The sequence below is a fragment of the Varroa destructor genome, unplaced genomic scaffold (assembly GCF_002443255.2).
Source record: "Varroa destructor unplaced genomic scaffold, Vdes_3.0 BEIS01000006.1, whole genome shotgun sequence".
NCBI classification, from domain to species: Eukaryota; Metazoa; Arthropoda; class Arachnida; order Mesostigmata; family Varroidae; genus Varroa; species Varroa destructor.
Window position 1 is genome coordinate 633,408 of NW_019211459.1, and position 24,479 is coordinate 657,886.

The following is a 24,479-nucleotide window of genomic DNA, read 5'->3' on the forward strand; positions in this document are numbered from 1 at the left end:
TAAGACTATGGAGTAATATGATAACAGAATCGGAATTGGAACCTAACCCGTTGTAGAAGCTGATATCCCACACAAGCAAAGATCCCGATAGAACAAGTAAATCGAGACAAAGCTTCGAAATATTGTTAGTGCTTATAGGTATTTTATCCTACGTAGGGGACACCCATAAGGGATATGTGGATTATTTATTGAACAATTCGTTTCATTCAGTTCATTTATTCAGATAGTTTGTTTTAACATTAATTGCTTCGTATTGATAACAGAGTATCCTCGAACTCGCCTCTGTTTCCTCGGCATTACATATATATGTATGTATATGTATATGTAAAGACCAACATTTTGCGGGCTTGTATAGGCTAACGAGGTAAGGCTGTATAAGCCAAAAGTGACTCTCTGTGGCTCGCTAATGATTTTGAACAAGGACTCCAGTTGCTCTAAAGCTGAAAGAAAATGCCTTGATTCATCAATAACGACGCTAAGACGACGCTTACTGATAGGACAAATACTACGATTCCTATACAATAAATCCACGAAGGTCTGATATACAGTGCATAGCCTGTTTCTGAATGGGTGTTAGATACTGGTACGTTCACAAGCTGCATTTAGTTCGTGAATAAACATAGCGTTTCCACCGTTTCCAAAGCCGGATCAGCCGCATTGAGCTTTATATAACTACTCACAGTAATGCATGATATTGGTATGTTCCAATCCACGATGTGGACGAGAACAATGCTCTGTTCGAACGATTCCAATTAAATCGTAACAACTGCCCCCGAAAGCAGCACATATAACAAGTTCTTCGTTACAATAATCAGCGCGTTCATTCGGCCCAGGTTTACATCGAGCTACTCAGACTGTTGAAAAGAAATGACCGAAGAACTTTAATTGACTTATTCGTGGTCAATTGGTGTGACAATAGGAGAAGGCCACACGTCGTAACGGTCAAGAACTTGAAAGGCAGTTGGAAAATTTCAACACAACGCCCACTTCCAACATACATAATTTGGTGGAAAGATGGAAGGAACTCGTGGATACTGAAGGAGGAAGAAATATTTTGCATGTACTTACATGGCCTCAATTAGATACTTGTACATGCTCTACGATCATCTTTGGTATAATAATACCTTAATATACAACAAAATTCGTTGAGCACTAATGAACGATAGTTATTTAAGGTCCGAATGAACCCGAGGCGCGAACCATGAAAAGTCGAGCCGTAAGTTCCATGTTAGGAGTCAGTTTCCGTTAATATCGTCAGCTGATCGCGATAGTAGTTACAAACAGGTGCCCCGCGACAAATAATAGAAATAAGAATGGAAGATAGCGCCCCTTCCGTGCACCGGTCCCCATGATAAGCATGTCCTTCCTAACAAAAGATGAACATATAATAGGTGCAGCAGAATACGATGGGTTATAGCCAATCCAAGGTAGCCCGCAATAGCCTACACACTGAAAAATTTGACAGAATACTGTTTTGAAAAGTTGAATAGTAGTTATTTTTTAAAAGTTTTGCAGTTACAAATAGTTGTGTTTGATTACCAACAAGAGCCGCTCGCAATGACAATCATAACGAAGCTAACTAAACTATCAACCGGCCCTCAGAGAGATACCATCTATTTGTCGAATTTGGAGAAGTCATCAGGGAATTCCACCAACGAGTCAGACCAGTCAGAGTATGCAAAGTCAGTCACGTGTATTAAGCACTCATATTAATCTATTGTATTATAGTGCCTTGAGTAATGCCCGCAAATGTTAAATTTTGACCGCAAGGTAAACGTAATTTATTGCCTCTTAAAAAATGTTCCACACGAGTATTGCCAGCCAAGACCTTCAGTTACGTGACAGTCTATGCACAAGATGCTGTGAAAAGCATGGCATCAATAATACGAAAAAAAAACATGGCAAAACGAGACGGCCTATCTGAGGGTGACGAGCAATCATTAATTGTTGAATCAAGACTTCGGCTAATATATTTTATGGCCGTTTCACCTAGTGCCTTAAGCCTTCACGTATTCCCGGTTAAATTGGCTTTCGTGTCCTGTCTGTGAGCAAAGAAACTTCGTTTAATTATGCTTACTATGGAAACAGTTTGTATAGTGATAGTATGAGACCTTCATGTGACTCGAGCCTTGATTGTTAGTTGGATGGCAAATGGCAACTATGTCTACTGTGTTTAAGATTCGAAAACCTGAAGCAAAAAAGTTCAATAAAAATTTACCATTACTTCCATTGTACTATATATATATATATATATATATATATATATATATATATATATTTGACATACATTCGTTCATATAGAAACTTACTTTGTCTTCGTTGAAAATGTCTATTGTCTCGTCTACATTACTCGTTATTCTCTCTACCGATTTGGTTCAAACACAGACAAATGGGATAATTAAGAGAAAATTAATTAAAAGTAAGTCGGCCAGACTTATGCTTGGATATTACATATCTATGCAGGCAAGATGAGAATCGGCGTGTACGTGTATCTTACAATCAATTCTATAGGTCTTTTTTATATTGGGTTATAATTGTCACCTAAAAAAAGCTCGCGCAACAGTATCACGTATTATACGCGTTAAATGTAGACATCTCGTGATTCGTGTGTGCCAGTGTCTACTTACGGTCGTTGTAACAGAGTTTCCATAAGCCGCTGAAGGTGAACTTGGAAAGGTACTCCTTGTCTCCCGTACCGTTGTAGCGTGGATTGGGCATCAACTCCTCAGATTGCAACCAGCGATCGGTGAATAACGCTACACCTTGCGCCACAAGCGACCCGAGCGCGGTTAGCGGCGTCAGAAGCCGCAAAAGTCGTACCGTGTGACGAGACATCCCGGTGATGACTACTAGTCGTTACTGCGCGAATGGCGGCAGATGAACTCTGCCGAACCACAACTAAAAGCAATGTTTCCTTCTCGTTGTTGCTGCCGATTTTGCCGTTGTTATCAGAATGATCAACAACTTTATAATAACGGTACTGTTGATGTTATGGCGACTACAACGTTAGCCCGCCCTTTCTTTGACTATTGAAATTACAGCTGCCAACGTTCAAAATGGAGCTAAGCTTGGCTGCGGCCGCTGGCGCCCACCAAACGGTTTTTTTCTTCCTTCTCCTCCTCTTTATAGCAGCAGCAGCAGCAGCAGCTGCCGCTTCTGTTGCTTTCGACTTGGTCGTGCTGCTGTCGTTACTGCAGCTGATGCTGCTTTTGGCCTGGCCTCTGCCCTGTATTATGCAGCCGACCCTGCAGCTGCAGAGGCTTGGTCCGCTGGGGAGGCGCGTTTCCGGGGCATCCGCCGTGATGATCTTACCCGCCGCCGTGTCCAGCGGCGTCCAGACCCGCAGGCCCGCCGTTTGCACTCTTTCTTATAAGAACCGCTTTAGCGTTCCGACTAGTTGTTCTTCACCGCTCCGTAGACAATTACAACGTATAAGGAAACCCAACCAGCGACAAGAACTTAGGCCGCAGAAAACCCCGTCTCCGTATTCCAGCAATACCAGTTCCGTGTCCTTCCAAGCTGGGGAACCTGCAGTTGGTACCACAGCTGCTGCTTGTAATGATGATGATGGTGATGATATCGAGAAGTCACACTTTTTATTCGTTGTTAATAATGTAATGGCGTTGCACATCACACTTCGTCAGGGGCAAGTACCTCGCCGAGATGGAACTACGCCAGTCATATGACACAGTCCTTCGCTTTGCTGTTGTTGTTGTTTACCTATGTTTCTGCACGTATGGAAAGGATCATAATTTTACGCATAATCATAGCAGTAGATAGAATTAAGCCACTGCTAATAATTCCAATAAAAGAAAGCTAACGATCTAAAAGACACGTGCGTCGATCACCAATCTTATGCCGGCCAACCATGCCATGAAGGCGCCTTGTGGCCTTGATGGATTTCAGTTGCGTTCCTGCTATGTCCTAGCCTGGGTTCTCTTGTTGTTTCAGTCAGCGCCGCAGACTCTCGAGAGAAAAATAGCAGCCTCGTAATTTTGGGCCGGCCAGTCAGCTAAAGTTGATAAATCGATATGTAGAATACTTCCAGTAGTTCGAGCAGCAATAGTAGAAATGACTTGCTTCTACATATTGCATGAGACTATGAGAGTTTATAGGCACTACATTCTTTATTTTATCGCGAGCGCTAAGCGTACTCACGACCGCATTGTATGTTACTGCTGTATCTGGCTCAAACTAGTCTCTAAAAGGCTCAGGCACTTCTGTATGGAACTTTCTCCTTTTATATGCACTCCACATACACACTTTCTTTGGGCAAAGCAGGACTTCGCCTACACTGATCACCAGCAGGACTCACAGCAGGTCAATGTTCCGAAATCAGATTTGTAGCAGTAGACGAGTCGCTCAACGGATTTGGTTGGTGGCATGAATTTCGAAAGTTAGAGTGAAAACGCTATGACACCACTCACGCAAAAGACCAGGTCATTGTCATTATCAGATAGCAGATGGATGATCAAAACAACATCTGACAGATAATAACAATAACAGGATTAGCAGGAACAAACTTGTAATTTATTGTTGACAATTTGAACTGATCTACCCCAAAGACTATCCTAGACATGGCTGAGTACAGATATCGCAGCGCTGTCAAAACAGATGTTTCTCATCAATACTCTGAACCATTTTTTATTTGATGCTGGAATATGGCATTGATTCCAAGGACGTTGTTTTCTATTTACCTCTTTCAGTCTAGACCACACACGGCGTTCCGGTTTGACGCGTCGTGGCTATGACGTGGCGTCCTTTATTGATAATCGACAAATGCAGGCTGCTGTAGGAGCCCAGTGTAGGTAAGCAGCGACGTCGAGATCTCGTAAAAATCTAATTAGAATTTGAGCGACAGCAGAAGCATCATTATCATCATAATCCGTTGCATGGTAGCTATGATTTGATTTAAATGGGGGAGGAGGAGGGGGCCGCTTTGCAGCTTTTTGAAGGCCGGATGAGCACCGCGAGTACCCTCCCGGACGTACTCGTTTCCACAGCGACACAAAGATTTTTATCGTCATTATGATCTCGTCGAGCGTCCGCCGCCCCTCATGGCCTCCTTTCTAGATATCTCAAACGACAGGAAAAGATGGCCAGATCTTTCCTGGTGGACCCTAGATGGGTTAAGCAGGGGTTTTGCGCACCAAAGCGACAGATTAGTATGTTGCAACGGTATAGTTTTACTCTAGTCTACCCACTTAACTTCGCTGGACTTGCTCGTAGCCTCCGGGAGGCTGACTGGGTCTTGCACTGCGTCCTACCGGCATCTTCGTTGCGTATTGGGCGTCGACACCGGCTCAATAATATAATGGAGCGGGACCACGGCAACCAGCTTCACCACGGTCACCTGGTACTCTTTGGATCTGTCTGTTTGCTTCTGCACTTCTCACAGCCGATCGCCAAAGTAAATGTTTCTATTTACTGTTTTTCTACTTAGTGAGCTATTGTTTTCGCTGTTCATTTATTTCAATTGATTTCCCTTAGTCTACTTGTCGTCATTACCTCTAGACGAGGTAGTCGCTAGTCAAGTGACGAGCTATTCCAATTAAAATATCCTTCTCCTTCTGTATCAATTCCATTCTTATATTATCCTCATCCTGATTCGAATATTGCTCTTTCAGTAGAACGACTGTGATAATTTCAATAAATTGGTCTGTTACACAGACAATAGGACTAATAAACCAACTATTACAGAACCATCGACGATTATATAAAGGTGAGAATAACACAATCGACGCTGGCCGACGCCTGTATAGAATATGTGAGACTGTCTAAACGGCTCCCAGGCTGGTCTCCTTTTAAAGTTGCTCCTTTGAGCATACTTTTATCCATCCCGTTGCTCTCAACTCCGTGGACCTTGCACTTTCCACTGTTAGCGCTGTGATCGCTACAAATACCACGCGGGTCGTGGCCATTTGCACGCGCAGCTAACGGAATACCTGTAGCAACAGCAGCAAACGCCGTCTCGCGGCAAATTCGCAGTGAACGTCCCTTGTCCTGCTATTGAGGCCCGCACTCACGCCCACATTCGTACGTCGCCGCCGTCGCTGCCGCCGCCACGCACTACACCATCATCAGGACAACCATCAGCAGTTTTATGACGCTGCCACACATTCAACGCACGAACGAACAGACGGACAAACGGCTGAGAACCGGTTTGGTCAAATGATCTGTTTTTCTGCTTAGCACCGTTCCAGAGTCACGATGACGACGACAACGATCACTAGGAATTCTTTGAGGTGTTGTTATCTACATTGAAGGCTACAGTTCGCCGTTGCAGAGCTTTTCGGCAGAATCGCGTTGTCTCCCCGGCCGTTTTGCCACCCCCAGGCGGTCCAATAGACGCACGTCACAGACACTTTGGACACATGGGGGTCTCACCGACTGCAAAAACAAGGATATACACACAAAAACATACGTACTGTTCGTTCCCTCACACGTGCCCTATCGATCAATCATTCGCTGAGATTGATCCGAACCGAATGGACAAGCACAATGGCTTCATCTGACGATCAGCTATCGACAGTAGTTGTGGTAATAGAAATAGAAACGGTGGTTGTAGTAGGCGAAAGAAGTTCTATTACTAGTAATAAGTCGAATAAGTTATTATTATGAGTAATTGATGCAGTAGTACTAATTTTTGTGTAGTAGTTAACCGTAATATTATTAGTAGAGAAGCTAGTCATTGAATTGCACAAATAATACTTCTTTTTTCACCGATGAGGCACTACTTTTTCTTCGTTTTCAGTGAACCGCCAATACAATCGGCACCATCACAGCACTTTTACGACGGCGACCAAGCGGCGAACGGTGGACTTCGGTCATCAGTAGTCGACTGCTGCTGCCTGATCGCTTGGTCGGACCGGTTGATTAGTTCTTTTCTTTAATCAGTAATCGTTCGTTCGTTGACTGGGTGCTTTGCTTGTCCAGGCTGGGCGACAGCAGTAGCAGTACCAGCGCACCTGCGGCGGGCTGTTGGGCGGGCGAACGAGCGGCCTCAGCCCTTCAGCTGCTCCTCGGGGGGCTTCCTAGGCTGTACGCCTGCTGCTGCTGCTGCTGGCTTGGATGGGAGAAAGGCCGCGAGGAGCATGATGGCGGCAGTTATGGCAGCCAACAGCAGCCGCAGCGGTCTTAGGAGCGGCGGAGGCGGTGGCGGAGTTGGTGGCAGCGCCAGCAGCAGTGGCGGACGCACTCCTGCTCTGCAACGAGGGAAAAACAAGGGGACTAGTCGGGGGTACTTGGCTCTAGTCGGCCGCGAACGTTGCACACAGACGACACATCGACATACTGACAGACGCTGCAAACACCCCGTAGGCAGGCACATACTAACGACGATGAGATGCACACATACAGATCCCCCACACGTCCCCTCTCATCAGTGTCGCCTCCCCTCTATAGTTCCCTTTCGGCCCCTAGTTCTCGTACACACACGGAACAAAACTACCATCACTACGATGCGATACCGTTCGCTAGCAGTGCAGCCCTGGCGCGCCAGCACTGCAAGCATAGACAGCTTTTATAGCGTGCACCACTCCCAAGTACCGACCCCCAGCTTCGACACCCTCTAGCATATATTCTACCAACTTCTTATTCCCTGCCATTCCTATGCCTGATATCCCTTCCATAAACCTCCATTTTCTTTACACCGTTTTTCTCTATACTCGTACACAGGCGAGCGTGTTCCTAGCCTGCCAACCCACTACTCCCCCACAAAGTTTCCCTCTGTTCCCCACTCATTTCATACTGGAGCTGGGGCCCCATCCGTCCTCTCCATTCGCCGGTCTATACTTTTAGCGAGGACGTGCTAGACTGTTTCTCCTAGGCCATTTTGCCCTTTCCCTCATCCGCAAGCGAGTTAGCTACCGAGACAGCTCACACAGTCGAAGAAGGTAATGCTGATAGTTGTGGCCCAGTCTCCGTTCCCGTTTGTTTAATTCGTGCTTTTGGACCACCGCCTCCTGCCTGCCCCAAGTCCTGCTGCTGCTGCAGGGACAGCAGCCCTCCTCCTGAGCATCGAGAGCTATCACAGGGCTGGAACCGATCCAAGCACTTCCACCGCCGCCACTCACGAAGACAGAACACAGGGCAGACACAGGCCGATTTCAGCGGCGTCTCTCCTCCGCAGTCTTTTCAAGCCGCTTTTCACCCTCTCCACCAATAGAGATACACGGAACCAGCTAAACATCTTTTCCTGCAGTCACTAGTCGGATGCTGGTCAACTGTTGTCTGTCCCAAGTCGTCTGCTAACGATCCTTCATGGCTTCCGCCGTCGTTCGACCACTCCCTACTTCTACTACTACGATAGATCCAGCTTTCCGATTCCGCTCCCCTTTACTTTACCTAAATCTGGAAGAAGATGCGGAAAAGGTATACAAGATAATAAGAACCAGTGGTGCTCGTATTAGAAGCAACAGTGATAACTATACGATATCAAAAGTGCGATTCCAGAGGATTTAACGCATTCGCTCAATATTTGGAAGTTCCATGGAAGAATTTCATTTTTTCATGAGCATCGTTTCACCAGCTATATAGGCGGGCCGTAAGGAAATTCGGCCTTTTTTTCAGCAGGACCAGGCCAAGATATCGCCGGTGACGGCAATGACTTTTACATAGCCAATATTGTTAGTAAAAAGAAACGCATTTTCCTAGTGGTTTTATGATGACGGTATTTATCTGCAAGCTCATCAAGGGAAAACACACATGGCACGCTAAACTAGATCGAACGTAGGGTCGAGAAGTGGGATAGGCGCCCAATATAGCTTTCAACGGCAATTTTGAACGCTATTGCGAAACATTCAGATCTAATCACATAATGTCATGTAAAATGCATAGCAAACATGGTACCTGTTTTTGTTGGTTGTTCCTTCAGCGTAACTAACCTACTCGGCAAGAAAATGTAATAATCCAACCTCAAGTAGTTAAGGTTTTATTCGGTAAATTAGCTTACCATTCGTTCGTAAACTTCTCGTTTCCATCTTTGCCATACTGGACGTTAAAGGAAAACGGCTCGGCGCCTTTAAGCTCAGGCAATAGTAGGCGCGTCTTGTTACTCTCTCTGTCGTTCTCCCGTTATCCGCCGTCCTGCGCAAACCGACGCCTGCCATATAGCGTCAGTTCGGAACGTTTTAGGTCTGTGTGTGCAATTCCATTTCTGTAGACAAACGGAGATGAGACCCGTGCCTAATTGGCATACGAAACAAGCTTCACCGTGAATTGCAGTTTTCTCCTATTATATATGATGGTAAACTATTTTAATTGAAACGTTCCGAAGGACCGATACTAGATCGGAGCATAATTTAGTAACACTGCTTTAGCAGAAAGAGGTATACGATAATATATAGACAAATAAACATTAAACAGTCGTTAGTTTCACTAATATACCTTTGTTTATACGTTCTGCATCGTGTAGAGGACTACCCTCTACCTTGGATATTTGTGCATTGCTTTACGGACAACTTGGCACCTTGTCCAAAGTTAACGAGACAAAATATTTGCAATGATCATCTCAGCCAACAAAGCTAAATGGCTGTAACGATACGCGTTCTTTATTATTTCAGCTATATTATTACTGACATCGAAACACTCGTTTATCTATGTATGTATTGCAGATTATTTCAATACAACATCCACTTGTTTGTACCGGCACAGAACACTGTGTTAAGGAGAAGTGATGCCGAATTTTTTACAGAGCCATATGATTTTTGTACTCACGTAAATATCCTGATCGATTCTAGTTTGTTTCTATAATTATATTGTAGCCATGTTACTACTACTGCTGCTGCTGCTGCTGTAGCGCCTACCGATTTGTCATAATTGGCGCTAGTTGTTTATTATTAAATATTAAAATTAATATGCATTATCTTATAGATTATTATTGTTATTATGTATTATTTTATAGATTATAAAACACTAAAACTAGTAAACACGCTGATCCGTAATAAATTGTCGTCAAGCGTTGCTTGTAAGGAACAGCGTGTGTCTAAACCCTGTCTCGGACCTATGCGACCCTTCAGTTAACATGCAAGCTCGCACCATCATCGTAGCGACGATATGTACATACCTTTGGGATTTCGCTGAACAGATCAGTCAGCAAACATAGTTTCTCATGCACAGCAGTATATGCATAACTGCTAATTATTCAATGCAGAAATACACTCTTATTCTATCAATGAAGGGCCACTTGATTGATTTTTTCAGCTTATTGTCAAAGTTTTTTACTTTGAACTGAAATTAAAACACACCAAGCAAGCCTAATTGTAGCTAGTTATGCTGGGTATTAGAGCTGGAACAATAATAGACATGTATGAGTCACTTTGTATGCGCAATGAGGAAACGAAAATGTCAGATCGGCCATTCGCCCTTTAAGGAAAAAGTTCCACTAAAAGCAGACGGTCGAGTGGCTCGACTCGAGCCCATAGCCACCTCCCCCACTTGTCGCCTACGTCTATGCAGAGGTTCCTTTACGTTATAGGACAGTAGAATATATCAAGGAATTAAAACCACTGTTATAACTGCGATGCACGCCTTTGAAGCGATGACCCTTAAACTACTGGGAACGCGTATTAGTAGAGGGCAAATATTGCCTCAATTCTTACTCGTTATTATACATATTATACATTATTATTACACGTTATTATACGAATATTATACAACATTGTAAGAAAAGATTGGAAAAACTAGGCCTTTGTTTGGAAATTAGATCAGAAATTAGGGTAGTTATTGTCGAAAGGCAAGGAGCGGAAAGGGTATGCTCATAGCTATATACAAGCACAAAAAATAGCGCTACATGTTACGATGCAGTAACGGCGTAACAGCAGAATCGCCTACTCTAAATCGTAAAGTAAGAGCCCAAAGTGTTAACTTCGCTCCGTACACGTTCATGTATTTAATCTGCTCGCGACACTGCAGTGTACAAAGGTCAATCGAAAGCTGCATCTCGTTGCTTGCCGCTCCTAAGTTTATCGTTACAAGGATCCATAATTTCGACCCGTTAAGTCCATACAAAAAATATACTTCTCTCAGCACCCCCAAAAAAACAAAGAGGTCATTCTGGAACGAAACTTAGTGGTCGCGTGAGCTAGTCCACTCTACGCGTTATCCTGTTTGTTTACTGTTCATCGAAAGATGCACATAATATTATAGCGTAAGGTTTACGCCCGTCGTGGGAAAAACACATCATCATTATTATTTAACTAATTCATTTCGAACAAATAACGTCTCTTCCTTACCCCCATCGTACATTGCGGGTAACGATCGTATCAAGGCAAATGGGCACAACTTATCTATTTACACAACGAGGCCACTCATACTGCAATTCGTAGTTGACTTAACTATTCATAGATCAGAATGTCCTGGAGAATAATAGGCATAATTATGACGATCCACTGTCCTGCAAAGCTAAAAATTTGATTTATTTGCAGTTCTCTCGAGGGGCTCGTTAACCATATATTGGTTTGATGAGAAGATGGCAATCTAAATAGTCTTGCAGTGAACCATGAACAGGTCTTATTCGATATGTCCTCAAGCCTTAAAATATTGTACAACGGAGAAAACCTGCCAGCAAACACAACATGTAGTGGGCGTGTCAGCATATTCTCTTCTTAGCATCTTACGCATTGTTCCTCTACATTGTCATATACCCAGGACGTTTTACAGGACCGTGTACTCTTTCGATTAAGTCCTCATTGCACCAAAGTTAAAAATCACACTTATCTCATGCGCATGTAACTATCTAGTCATGCATCAAACTGGCCGGTACGTGGTTTAGCTAAAGCTAAACATGACATATGGCAGTCTTTCGCCATTTTTATTTCGAAGATTGCTTGACCGAGTCCTCGATCCTGTAAATGCTTTAATAAAAATGAAAATTATCGTATTTTAAAGTAAAAAGCAAGACAAGACGATGTAATTATTTTTTGACTTTCTTGTCACTGTTACTCATTATTGAACCCACCCATTACAGGGACGATATCGTCAGGCTTTTTCTAGGCCAAATTTGCACCTGAAACGTATGCGTTTATATAGCAATCATCAGGATACTGATTGATTGATTTGAATGTTCTCGCGGAACTATGACAATGGACCTTAGGCATGAGCGCTTAACATGAATTTTATAATTACTAGGATTCTCTGGTTGAGTAACCGTATCCGCACTGAGCCATAGTTTCAAACTATTTTCATCAGTGACTGTACACCTTTTAAAATAAACGCTTTAGTCAAGCCATATTGATTTGTAATGTGATAAAATCAAATATGGTGTATGCCTAATATAATTGCCGATCGAAGCAGACTGACGATGAAGACTGAACTCGTTCGATCATGTTATTAATCTTTTAGTGGGGCCTCGCAATAAAGCCAAGGCAGCGAAGCAAATTGTAGTTGGACTTCGAAACCTTGTTATTCTTCAACCATGTAAAAAAACTTCAATAAAGTTCTAGCCAGGAGGTTATTTAGTAATCAATTGCTTATACTCTGTCAACTGCTCGCGCAATGACTCGAGCATCATGGACACTCATGCTACCTAACAATTTGAAACCTTTATTGGTTTTCAATACCTCCTCGGCCTGACATTTGTTTTTCAAAATAGCGTTATTACAAAGTCTTTCCCACGGCCATTTGGTCTGTTTTCGTACGTTAACTATTAGGTTCTGCTGAAGTGTCCAGGGGCTATATTTGTTCATGAGCGAATCGCAAAGGACCAAAATGATTCCAAAAAATTTCTAAGCGATAGAAGAGCATCGCTCTAACTAAAAAATATACTTATTGATTTCCTGAGATTATTGGTTTTGAGCAGTCCGTAGATGACAAAGAAGAACGCCTAAGACAAGATTCATACACTACGATAATAATATGCCGAGACATTCGTAAAGGATAAAAGAAAACCTACCGCTTATAGGGAGATTCCTTCTATCGTAACTATCTATCGTGCAAGGATAGCATCTATGCACGATAACTGCCTAATTGTCTGACTGCACGTTTAACCTGCTTAATAAAACCGGCTAACTTTCATCGATTCAGAATCGCTAGTAGCGCGAAATATTCTATCCGTTCTTAGAAATCTCTCATCAAGATAGGGGCTAAATGACCCAAAGGTTCATATTACCTTTACTATACGCTACATAGATAATCAGAATCAAGAATGGGCATTGCTCTGTAGACCAATACAAAGCGAGTACTGCTTTCGACTAGACCAATTTGAAACCTATCGGTTTTACGGAAACTATAGAACGTGCAGCATTTAGGGATATGTGATAAAAGTTAGCATGTTCCTTTCGCGTAGATACTAGTTATTAGTAAACCTTCGAGCGAAATGTATTAGAAATTCCTGCCAACGAATCATTATTCCTTTGCGAACTGTTACTGTTATCCTAGCTGATAAACTTGCTAAGGAAGCAGGTTCGCTAAAAAAAGGAAATAGTTTTAAATTCATCTTGTACTAGATAACAGTCCTAAAGTCTGCACAAGATCGGTCGCCTGCCAGCAGGCGGATAAGGCGCCACTTTACCCTAATAAAAGCAAGAACTTACACCATTTTCTCACATCGGCTAGTAGCTATATGTACCAGGCTAAGTATGCTATCTTTGAGCCAGTATCTTCAGTTATTGCAGTGAAAGGCCTAGAAGAACCTAAAAAAAGCCCGAAATACACTAAATTTAGATGATTTACAGTAGAGCCGAGTCCTTTGTCTTATGATAGTCTATTTTTTTATCCATACATTTTTCAATGCATTGATATTTATCAAAACTGAACTCCAGCTAAATATATAGATGGAAGTCCATATCCAGAAGCTTTGGTACGAAAGCTGCCAACTAACTAAGCGCCTAGTCGAAACATTCCATGAACATTTAGATCAACATCATAACTTGCAGTTCGCTTATGCCTTGTTTAGGTAACACCAGACAGAAGTTACCCTAACTTTTCCTGTTCCAGTGCTAACGCTGGATCCTCCATTAAGCTTAGCCTAAGAATTCGATCGTATCGTGTACCAATGCAGCTACTGGCATATCAATTCAAATACATACATATCTATTGAAGAGCTAAAAGAATTCTAGCTACGACTAGCTAAATAAGCGAAATACACACAATAAAAACAAGTGATTTATAGGTTCGGTCTTCGCAATCTGATGAGGATTGAACATCAAAAAATGGTTGACCTTTGACCCGTATTCATTTCTATAGTTTACAAATGAGCTTGAAGAATGATGTCTTTTGCTCGATGAAGGCACCACACCCGATCAATATTTTTGCTAAAAATTCTAGATTTTTCAAAAATAAGGCTTGTTTTTTTACGCAACATCGAGGACTATAATATCTCTTTGCAAATTGCTTTATTTTTATTTTATTTGAATAAAATTATATTATACATGTATAGAACTTCTATTAAAAAGTCCTTTATAGTTGTTGTATCTTCTTGTTCTTGTTGTATTTTAATTATTTTGTTCCCGATCCTAAATTAAAATAAATATGTTTAAGAGAGAACCAGGAGCACTGAATTCCGAGTACATTCGTAGCAGGACCGACAGTTTTGGGCAGTACGAATGAAACAAACACAGAGATGATGTGGCATTGTGTTTTGGCAAAAAAATTGGCAAAATCGTACTACTCAATTGCGACGTCGTTCAGAACAGGCACCCTGGATCAACAATACCAAATGGTACAACCTGAGCCATTTCGGTACCCAGATGATTACATTGTTTTGTCGCCGTCATCGATGCTTTTTTACATTTCGTCCATTCCTGTTTGTTAGGTGTTCGCTTATATAATTCAACCGATCAATACACAATTTGTGCACCGCCAACCAGTTCCTGAAGTTCAAAATCAATGTTTTTAACACACAGAATTTGAAGCCAGCTACAGATCGTGGTAACCCAATGAATCGTAAAGTAGTATTGTGATGTTTCGATCAAGAACCACCGCGCTGGCCTGCAGTGGTACCTTCGGCGCCAAACTTTTTAAAGCGTTCAGGTACACCCTCTTCCATTTTAGCATGAACTCGAGGAACTTCAAGTTAAAGCCTGATTGACAATTAAGGGGTACTTCTTTCGACTAAACGTAAATACTTCTGTCAATTTAAGTTCTACGCGTGAGACGCTGCATAATCGGCACTTTCGAGTGATTGCCATCAGTCTTGCTAAATAAGGTTACTCTCCTTACAAGCTGGGACTTCCCTGTCTCGTCATGTCAGTACTCCCAGTTGTAGGCGTCTACGTTTGTATATGCGTATCCTTTACTCAAATTTGTCAGTTTTTTTTTTTATTCAAATACATTTGCTAATGTGCTTTTAGTAAACATTATTACCATTCCACTCGGACGTTATCGTGCAAAACATTAAACATTCAAATACATTACTAAGTACATGTTTAATTCGTCCATAACTGTTTCACAATGTCAGATTTCTGCCAACACTCTGCCTGATCAATTTCGAGAAACGGAAACGTTATTTTATGTCTTTCATCATTCAGGCTATTTTCTGCTCCTACGTGCCGCTTATCAATCCAGTACATGGTATTCAGCTTCCGATACAAAATTTGCACGTACAAGCTTCATGACGAATCAAATAGCGGTTACCATAATCATCAGTGCTGATTTTTCCATTTGTCACAATTATTCACAGGTTCTATATCGGTACTGCTACGAACAGAGGAATGGGTGAATGGATCGCACGCCTCATCATGAGCAATCATGTGCAGTTACTGACTCTAATGGTCGATATAAAAAATAGAACAGGCAAAAAGACAGTACGCTTAGCAGTACGGCAAGGCACACGATATGCGGTGTTTTCTCTTCAGTTGAACGCTTGCACAATCTAGGCAATTGAAGCCTTTCTGTCCTCAAGCCTCTGACTTCTGATGAGTGTCCAGCTATTTCGCGATGATCATAACTGTCTTCATCTGCTGATACGTACATCGGAGACATGCGGAACTCCGCACGCGCCGTGCAGTCGCGCCAAAGGGATTACGTTCTGATAGGATATTTGAGGTTCTTCTAGAAAGAACTTTGATTTTCAGATTTTGAGTGTGACGCAGCTTCTACGAAATGAACAGACTAAAATAGAAAACAAAGACGTCACCGAAATAGCTAAATATGTGAGCAATACTCGAGTTCTAGTTGTGTCCACCGATGAGTATAAAGGCAGCATATCGTTTATCCCTTAGGGATTTACTGAAAAAATCACCTTTCCGCAAACTGCAAGACAAAGAATGATTTGAAGAATATTGCTCAGGCGATTAAAGTACAGAAACGTCAGTTTTGCAAGCGTGCTAGGGCCAGTGTTCATTGACTATTTCACGCGACGATTAAAACGTACCAAAAAACGTACGCATTATAAAGTACGCTCTTTCGTTACAGAGTAATTGTTGAATCATCTCAGTTCTGACACTAGCATAGCATCTACTTACCAGATGATTATATAAGTACATACAAAAAACATTTGTTGTACCAGCATTACTATATACAAAATTATTGGAGGAAGGTTTAACTAATACGAAAGCAGCTTGCTTCTGTTTCTATCAAGTGGAGTGAAAGCGTCCCGACAATTTTTTTTATTTAATTTGTTTATTTACCAAATACAATAGATTCTATTTGTGGCAACACAAACGGTTCCTAGAAATAGCGGACGACAGTTGTCCGTCAAACGCACACTTCATACACTGTACTAAAGCACTTTCATTATATTCTAAATAATGTACCGAATAAATAAATGGTTCTAATAACCTAACCGGATAATAAATAATACCTAGATCAAATCTATGCTAGCTTATATATATATATATATATATATATAAATACTTCAAAACGCTATAAACGCTATTAGTTCAGCAGTTGTTTTTCACATAGCTCACCGTTATAGATGTGCTCCTCTTTTATAAACAACAAGTTTGCTAAGAAATTTTCTAAAAAATAAGCTAGGCTTGTTTATAATAAATGTTATGTTTTTGTCAGACACACACACACACACACACACACACACACACGCCCGCACACACATCATTTGTCGCTGTTGAGTAGCTAGCGTATAAGGGTCCCGTATATGAATGATATGCTTTACCGATAACTGCTACGTTTGGAACACTCTAGAGCTCAATGATTTATATAGCAAGCTAATCATAATATATGATGGAGACAGTCTTTCGAAAAAAATTTCAATTTGATTCATGCTAATAGACTGTGTTTGAAACACTGGTATATAATTAAGAAAAGAATCGTCTACGGGTTAACCAATGAGAAAAACCTTCTTATCTCCAAGCGAATCATGATGTGGCGCCTTATTCTTGTGTTGCTTCATAAGCATTTCCAGTATCGAGAGCCCAGAATCCCAACCCCAGTGTTCACCACCCCATGGGAGGGAATCCTGTGGGGGATCTGAGTGATCGAACATCCATTTACCTTCAACCATTCGGTGACAATACAGTCCCCTTTTGAAAGAATGTTTCTCCCAAGGATCGTCGCAGATTACCCTGCAGCATGCGTAGTGTGGGTCTTTGCAGTGTTTGTGAGTCGAACAGGGTCTACCGCAATGTTTATGGTAGACTCGAACAACAGGGCATACATTATCTGCAGCTCCTCCCTTTAGATGGGCCTTGACCAGGTCATGTAGTTTAGGCTGAAGACTGTCGTGCAGTTTGTGAATGTGCTTTATGCTTTCATGGACTATACTAGTGTGACTGGACCATCCTTTTTTGATGCCCTTGATAAAATACAACAACGGAAACGTTCTATCATTCGTCTTAGTTAGATCATCATCAGCTGTTGCATTAATTGTCACAGATGAAGCTTCGTCGGGCATCGCTTCGTTTGCAAAGGCGTCTGAAGCATTCGCACGCAGCCGTTCGCTTTCACCTTCCGGAAGTACAATAACATCATCTCCACTTACTACAGTTACAGGTAGAAGAACACTTGGTGGATCCACCAATGCGATTTCTTCCGCTGAAAGTTCTTCTCCTACCGACAATTGTTGCTTCGGTTCCGCATGAGATTTCGATGTTTTCTGCTGCCGTCTATTTTTCGCTAGGGGTATATGTAACCCTTTACCCGGATCTCCACTGGCTGTGACATGATCAATTACCTCGTTCACTGCTACGAGCTGTTGTTTACCTGAAATGGTGCAAAAGCCATTGCGCGTCAGTGCACGATAAAGCCGTAGCTAGTTAAATGCAAAAAAAAATAATATCTGATCATTATATTTTTACTGTTTACTAGTTATTCCTTTCAAAGGTCTTTTAGACTGAAAACAGTCGCGAAATCATTTCGGACATGCAAGAGGCGCTAATGAAAGTATTTTTATACCTCTGCTGGTAGACTTGTAAGAGTGTTCCGAAGAACACTACGGATCAGACTAAGAGGAATGAAAGCACGACAGGAGGATTAAAATGATTTTCGTAAAATCAAGGAAAACGTGCACCTCTCGTGCGGACCAAGCTCTTAATAAAACTTAATAAGATTACCTACTGGCTAGTTCTCTGTTAGTTCACCTGTCGTCCAAGCTAAAGCAAAGCATATATAGAACTGTTCCGCAAGTGCAATTTCAGTGAATATACTTCACAGACATATACACACACAAAAATATACTATTTTTGGCGAGGATACCAAACGAAGTCTATAAAAAACTAGGTATGTTATGCTCACAGTTTGAGGTAGCAATGCTTGCGGACATATGTCCCATTGAGAACTACTATCGGCGATGAAAGACAAAGATGGAGCTTAGAAGCGGCCCCTAAAGCAGCTGAGAGCTGTTCTTCCGACCTAAATAAAAAGGTAGGCCTCAGGATGAATGAAAAATAACTAAACAGCAAGTTTTTTTCGCACTTTTCTTCAAGTAGGGAAAGTTTTTATGAATATTATACTATAGCGTTCCTGTCAGGCATCGACCGAAAGATAAGTTATCTACCATTTCCTTGCACTAGCTGTTTATTGGTTTCTTTCCTTGAATCGCTCAAAAGTCCGCCATATAAGAGAAATATTATATACACACACACGCAAAAACACAGACATAGACACACTTTGTGTATCTACCCGTGGCTCCTCCACAACTTAATCGGCTGCCTTCTCGTGTCTTTCGCCTCGAGCATTTGCATTTCCAGTTCATAGCCGTATGTCGTGAGATTTAGATAAAGACGATCGCTATGTGAAGCTATTTAGGACGGACAGGCAGAAAACCTACCGAATACAACAGATATGTTCCTTGGTTAGCGGTGCGTTAAGCATGTTTCTTACCCCAGTTACGGCTACAGTATAGTTTGCTGATATGCGCTCAAATACTGTTTTTCTACCCCTTGAATCGTTGTTAACCTTCTCTAGGAAAGTGGATGACTTTTCACTTGTATCAAACACCGCGTAAAGACCTTCTCTCTGTATGGCGTAACATGCGAAGGCAGCTCCGAAGATAGCGTTCTCTGGTCTATGGCGCTAATTAATTTTTGGAGTCAATTATAATTGGTCTGTACATGCATCTCGTATAGGTAAAGGTAAATAATAATATGTAGCGTTAGGAAAAGCTGTGGCACACTAAGCTGAGACACACTTTTACCTTCAACGAGTGAAGGAAATAGGCTCATAGCAATGGAAGACCAAACAGATGTTTTCGGCATGCCAACACGTAATAGCATTATTTGCCACTGTTGTGTGCTAGCGGTGTCTCGTCACACAGGCCCCAAACGGATCCGCCCACGTATTCGATTGATTCTTCCTTCTCCTAGTACAGTTAGTGATATTCTCGCCAGAGTTGCTTCTGTCCACGCTATCTAGCCATTGTTGTTTGTTTCAGAGTTGTTAGTTGTCTCTGATCTGAGGTGAGGTGAATTAGATAAGATTAGCTTTTATCATTATGTGGTTGTCCACTTTGCCTCTTCATGCTGGATTCTGGTGCAGTTGTATTTGTTGTAATAGTAGCTACTGGTTGGTCTGCCGGATAGCCATTACCTGTGCTTGTGGCTGCTGCTGAAGCCAAGCGTGCTTTGTATAGGGCTGATGCTTTATAAATAGAACGTCATCCGCATGTCAATGACGGTAAAATACGACTGAATGAGGAGCAAGCTGATGCTGATTGGGGTCAGTGCTTGTGGTGATGGTGATGATACAGTACAAACGCAATGAGGAAGGCAGTTTAATGGTTCTACCCGGCGTACGAATATATGGCCACCCCAAGCTGGATGCCTAGGCGGAGCCAATCTGAAAAACCAAACAAATGTTGCGAAAGACATCGAAACACATAGAAAGAGGAGAGACGGGGTCGGAGTCATAGTAAACATAGGAAGCAAACGTCGAGGGTAAAGAGAGCAAGAGGCAGGGACAGAGAGAGAAAGCATTTGGTGAGATATACAACTTCTATATTCAATTAATTGTCTACTTTACTATTAAATTCCCCCTGTACATACGTTATAGTAGCGGTAGGGACGAGCATGTCTTCGACTTCGATCTCCTAAACAAATCTTACCATATAAAATGTTTGTTTGGCGTAAGCTTTTTATAATAGCATCAAGGCATAGTACGAAATTGACGGCAAAGCACCGTTATCGTCAAATTATTGCAACCGATAACGAGAGGTACTTCGTTCACTAAAGCAATTCAGATGAAGCTCAGACCGCTATAAACGAGATTTAGAATAATGTTCGCCTTAATAGCGACATCCTGCAACGGGTTCATTATGGCGATACTGATCACAGAATTACCCCTGGGGTTACGAAGCTAAATGACAAGACAGCGCGCCTTCCGACGGACTAAACTATTTTAGAGTTAGATTAGCATTGTTTTTCTCTCCATTATCGTATCTGTTACTATGTGCAGCTCGTTTGGTAACGCGGAAGTGCAGAAATTTTTACTTGAGCAATTTGCAAGATGACAAGAATGGATTTGGCATGTAGGGACTAAAAAAATGGCTGAACAGAAAGTATTTTTATTGTATTGTAATATTTTATAGTAATAGAATTTTATTTGTAGCTTGTGAAAACAGCTTAAAAAACGTCCAGTTAAAAAAAGAAACTAGAGCTTATTCATTGATAAGGTTCGCTAAAGGTCTACAAACTACGTCGATAGCTTAAAAGGAATAATAAGTCGAGGCATAAATATTTCGTCCTTTTTTTCAGCTTAGCAGTGTTATGAATAGCTTGCAGCAGGAGAGAAAGTGATCACAAATGAGTTAAAGATCCTGTATCCAGTTTATCTTGCATATATTGCTATGACCACTGTTATTTGCCTTTCTTTCGAACACTTTTTTATCGTTGAGTACACTATAACTAAAACTATTCAGAATAATGTGTTATAGCACAGGCTTTCTGCAGGAATATAAACTGTAAGATTTCCCAAGCTTCTGGTCAAACCTTTTAAGTAATTGTCGAAATACTACTTATGCATAAGAGATCGACAACCGTAAACAAACGCCCGGCTTTTATTACAGTTGGACTACATTTGCTTACAACATGTATACATGGGTGGACCAATTATACATGACGTGCGTGTGTGTGTGTGCGTGTCTCTCCTTTAACTCACCGGTAACACCGGGTCGCTTGTCGCTTTTGATACAGAGACGCGCAACTCGAGCGATCGTGGTCACGCTGCTAGGGACACAGCACGACCGCCTCCAACGGTTGGGGCCTGGAAAAGCGTACATTCCACAACAGTCGCTTCCAGGGCACTCTGAGGAGTTTTCACACTGATGCAGGTAAGAAAATGGGAAGGGACACATCTTGTAATAGCCTAAACCGAGATCAAATTGACTTATAGCTGTCGTTACTTGGTTCGCCACTGAAGTATTGCTAGCAGCGCCCTGCCTTTCCGATGTGGGCACGTCAGCTGACTTCGACCTAACTTCAGAGGTCGTCGTGGTAACGTTCTTGATGTGCGCATTGCTGTCCCCGTGTAATTTCTTCGTCCGCGCCTTGACCACCTGATCGTGTGCGTAAACCGTTTTCGTGGCCGCGCTAAGGAACTCAGCGTCCCCACTCGTCCCGCTAAAAACTTGGGCACGGGCAATATCCCCAGTCGTAACTATCACCTCTAGTAGTAGTAGAGCTGCCAACAGTGGTAGAATCCTTTCACTTTGACGCCGTCTCATATTGGAATTACGCGCAGTTCTACGCGACAATAGCGGCAACGGTTCCAAGAACGTTAACAGCTCCAACTGTGTCTTTTCGACGACGACAAATAATACTCCGTTGCGTTGACTGTTTTCGTCAGAGAAAAATGCTTCTGCCTTTTCTTTTCGATGAACCGTAAATGCCGGAAAATTTCGAGGGTTAGATCAGTCGCAGTGTGACGCGTCCAAACGTTATCCGATACGTCGACACCCGATGATAGCATCGGACGGACACTACACTAGCTGCGACGTCGAGGAAACAAGACAGCACCGCTTTGGGACACAGCCACGTTGGGAATATAGCGGTGAACCAGCCAAAGGCACACTCGCACGGTACCCGACGATGCCAGAAGCGGCGTCGACGGCAGTAAAGAGAGGAGGAGAGGTTGCGTCGTAACAATGGACAAAGCAGAGCCGAACGCCGGGGGACATTCAATTCGATCTTCGTCTCTTTCCGATCTACAGCGACTATAAATACTGTAACCATTGGGCCCGGCTCAGATGCTTTCGAGGGTTGGCGAGGACTACGGTAACGTCCATAGTACCGAATCTCGTCAGAAAAGGGTCCGTTGTGAAAAGACCGCAGTGGGTCGTCGTCGCAGTCTGACCTAGAGTCGATCTGACTAGGACAGCGAATATCGGCGTGTTGTTTCCATCAGATCTATTAAGTTCATTAATAGTATATACACATATACTATTAATGAAATATATATATATATAGTATATAGGTATACAGTGACGATTTCATAAAGCTAGCTCGCACCGCAGCAAATACGGTCCGAATGCCGTATTTCACTCAGTTTCACTCAGGGACTTTTTGGAAGCAGTGGTGATTGGTTATTGTCCCCGCAATGACAATCATTTTGCTAAACACATCACCGTCGTTGTACAGGCGTGATGATCCGTTATTGCGCCGAACGCGACGTCTTAATAGTTTTTCCTAGTATTTTGTAGTCTAGTATGTTGTGTGATAAGTTTTGTCAAACGGCCAGAATTCACTTGTCGTAGAAGTTCGCCATGCCTACTAGAGATCATTAGCCCATTTTCCTCTGCGCGACGGCCTCATCAAATATCTGCAGCAATGGACAAACAGATCACTGTTATTGATATGGATAGCCGAAGAATAAGATGGTTATGCTATTTCGTCGCGAAACGCAATTTCCACGATAGACAAATACTAGGACACATTTAGGCACTATATATAGGTGCCTCGGATTAGATGCGTCATATTTCACAATTTTAGCTATCGTCGTCAGATCGCATCATCGTCACCTAATCTGTTAATTATTCTAGCACAATACAGTTATGACCATTTAAATAAGACAAAATAGATGTCATTCGATTGAGTTACAGACGTTTACTTAGCAAGTTTAACTTTGCATGCCCCCTCCTATAGATAGCATTTCACGAGAAGCACATCTCGAACTATATTTGATTGGACTTACTTAAGTGCATTAGCAGCGAGAGCATCGTGCTACGTTTACGTTACGTTTAAAGTAAGTCAGTTTAAAAGAATCCGTACCGAACTTTTGTTGGGCAGTCACAATGGCCTCTACTGTGAGAAATCTTGCACGGAGAACCGAAGGCTCAGTCGAGCTCTTCTGAAAGGCAACTTGGGGAGACTACAAGTGATTCTGTTCTCAACAGAAAAAAGTGGACACATTGATCTTCAAATCGGACAAACGTGTTATTTACAATGACCAAAGTGGCTCTCTTGCTCGGGCTGTTTGTAGCGCGATAAGCAAACAGGGCGTGTTTACGAAACACTCGTAAAATCTGGCGAATAGACGTTGTTTAGGCCTCCTTTATTACCTTAACGTATACAAGAGATCTCTGAAGGTGTCCCAGAATGCTCAAGGAATGCACAGTTTTGCTGTCCATTTGTTTATTAATACGTGCTTCGACCGGATGACAAATCGTCCAAACTACAAGAAGATTTGATTATTAGTTAATAGTGTACATTAGTATCGGGATGTACTGAACAACGAAAAAGGCATTTTCATACGGTTCCTAATATCATCACAAATAGCATCGCTGTCAATGATTCGACTAACACGCGGACGGTCTTCAGCGGTTTCTGCCAGGACGGTCTTGCAGCAGTACTTTAATATGGTTGCAATAGTTAAACAGCAATTTAATTAGAAATAATGGAAGGATCTTTATCCTGCACCTTACTACTATGTACTTCAATTTGATGAAGCAGCTCAGTCGTTCGTTAACCGACAAATGGTAGCAACCTGGCTCTTTTCGATAACAATTAGTATTCGGGGTGAAATGACGAATTTTAAAAATCGATTAAAATGTTGTTGGGATTGATAAAGCTTGCTGGGGAAATGAATCAAGGTGTTATAGAGTCACAGCCCTATATTTTCACCAGATAACAGTGACGTGGGTGAAACATTCT

General features: G+C 42.2%; 2 protein-coding genes and 1 long non-coding RNA gene across 19 annotated transcripts in view; 1 reads left to right on the forward strand and 2 right to left on the reverse strand.

Moving 5' to 3' along the window:
• stg1 (stargazin-like protein) overlaps window positions 1-3,795 on the reverse strand; it is a 44,715-nt gene extending 40,920 nt beyond the window's left edge. For 10 of the 11 annotated variants that reach the window (XR_015329859.1, XR_015329860.1, XR_015329854.1 and 7 more), the window contains exon 1: window positions 2,628-3,795. Coding sequence is in view for 1 of the 11 variants with exons in the window: in XM_022809969.2 (XP_022665704.1) it covers window positions 2,628-2,835 (208 nt within the window). In the remaining 10 variants the exon portion in view is untranslated. The remainder of the gene's footprint in view (window positions 1-2,627) is intronic. The other variant, XR_015329861.1, reaches the window with a different exon arrangement.
• Window positions 1-24,479, forward strand: part of LOC147754706 (uncharacterized) — a 54,485-nt gene that overhangs the window by 21,602 nt on the left and 8,404 nt on the right. For 2 of the 7 annotated variants that reach the window (XR_015329864.1, XR_015329865.1), the window contains one exon: window positions 4,707-12,462. This is a non-coding gene — a long non-coding RNA (uncharacterized LOC147754706). Of the gene's footprint in view, window positions 1-4,706; window positions 13,673-15,619; window positions 15,759-21,524; window positions 21,662-24,479 lie in introns of those variants that run through there. The other 5 variants (XR_015329863.1, XR_015329866.1, XR_015329867.1 and 2 more) reach the window with 5 other exon arrangements.
• On the reverse strand, window positions 14,319-22,654 carry LOC111253316 (uncharacterized). The gene is made up of 2 exons (XM_022812547.2): window positions 21,490-22,654; window positions 14,319-18,099 (listed from the first exon to the last, which is right to left on the reverse strand). Exons 1-2 carry the CDS (start codon window positions 22,052-22,054, stop codon window positions 17,219-17,221), a joined length of 1,446 nt encoding a protein of 481 aa, XP_022668282.1. The 5' UTR covers window positions 22,055-22,654; the 3' UTR covers window positions 14,319-17,218.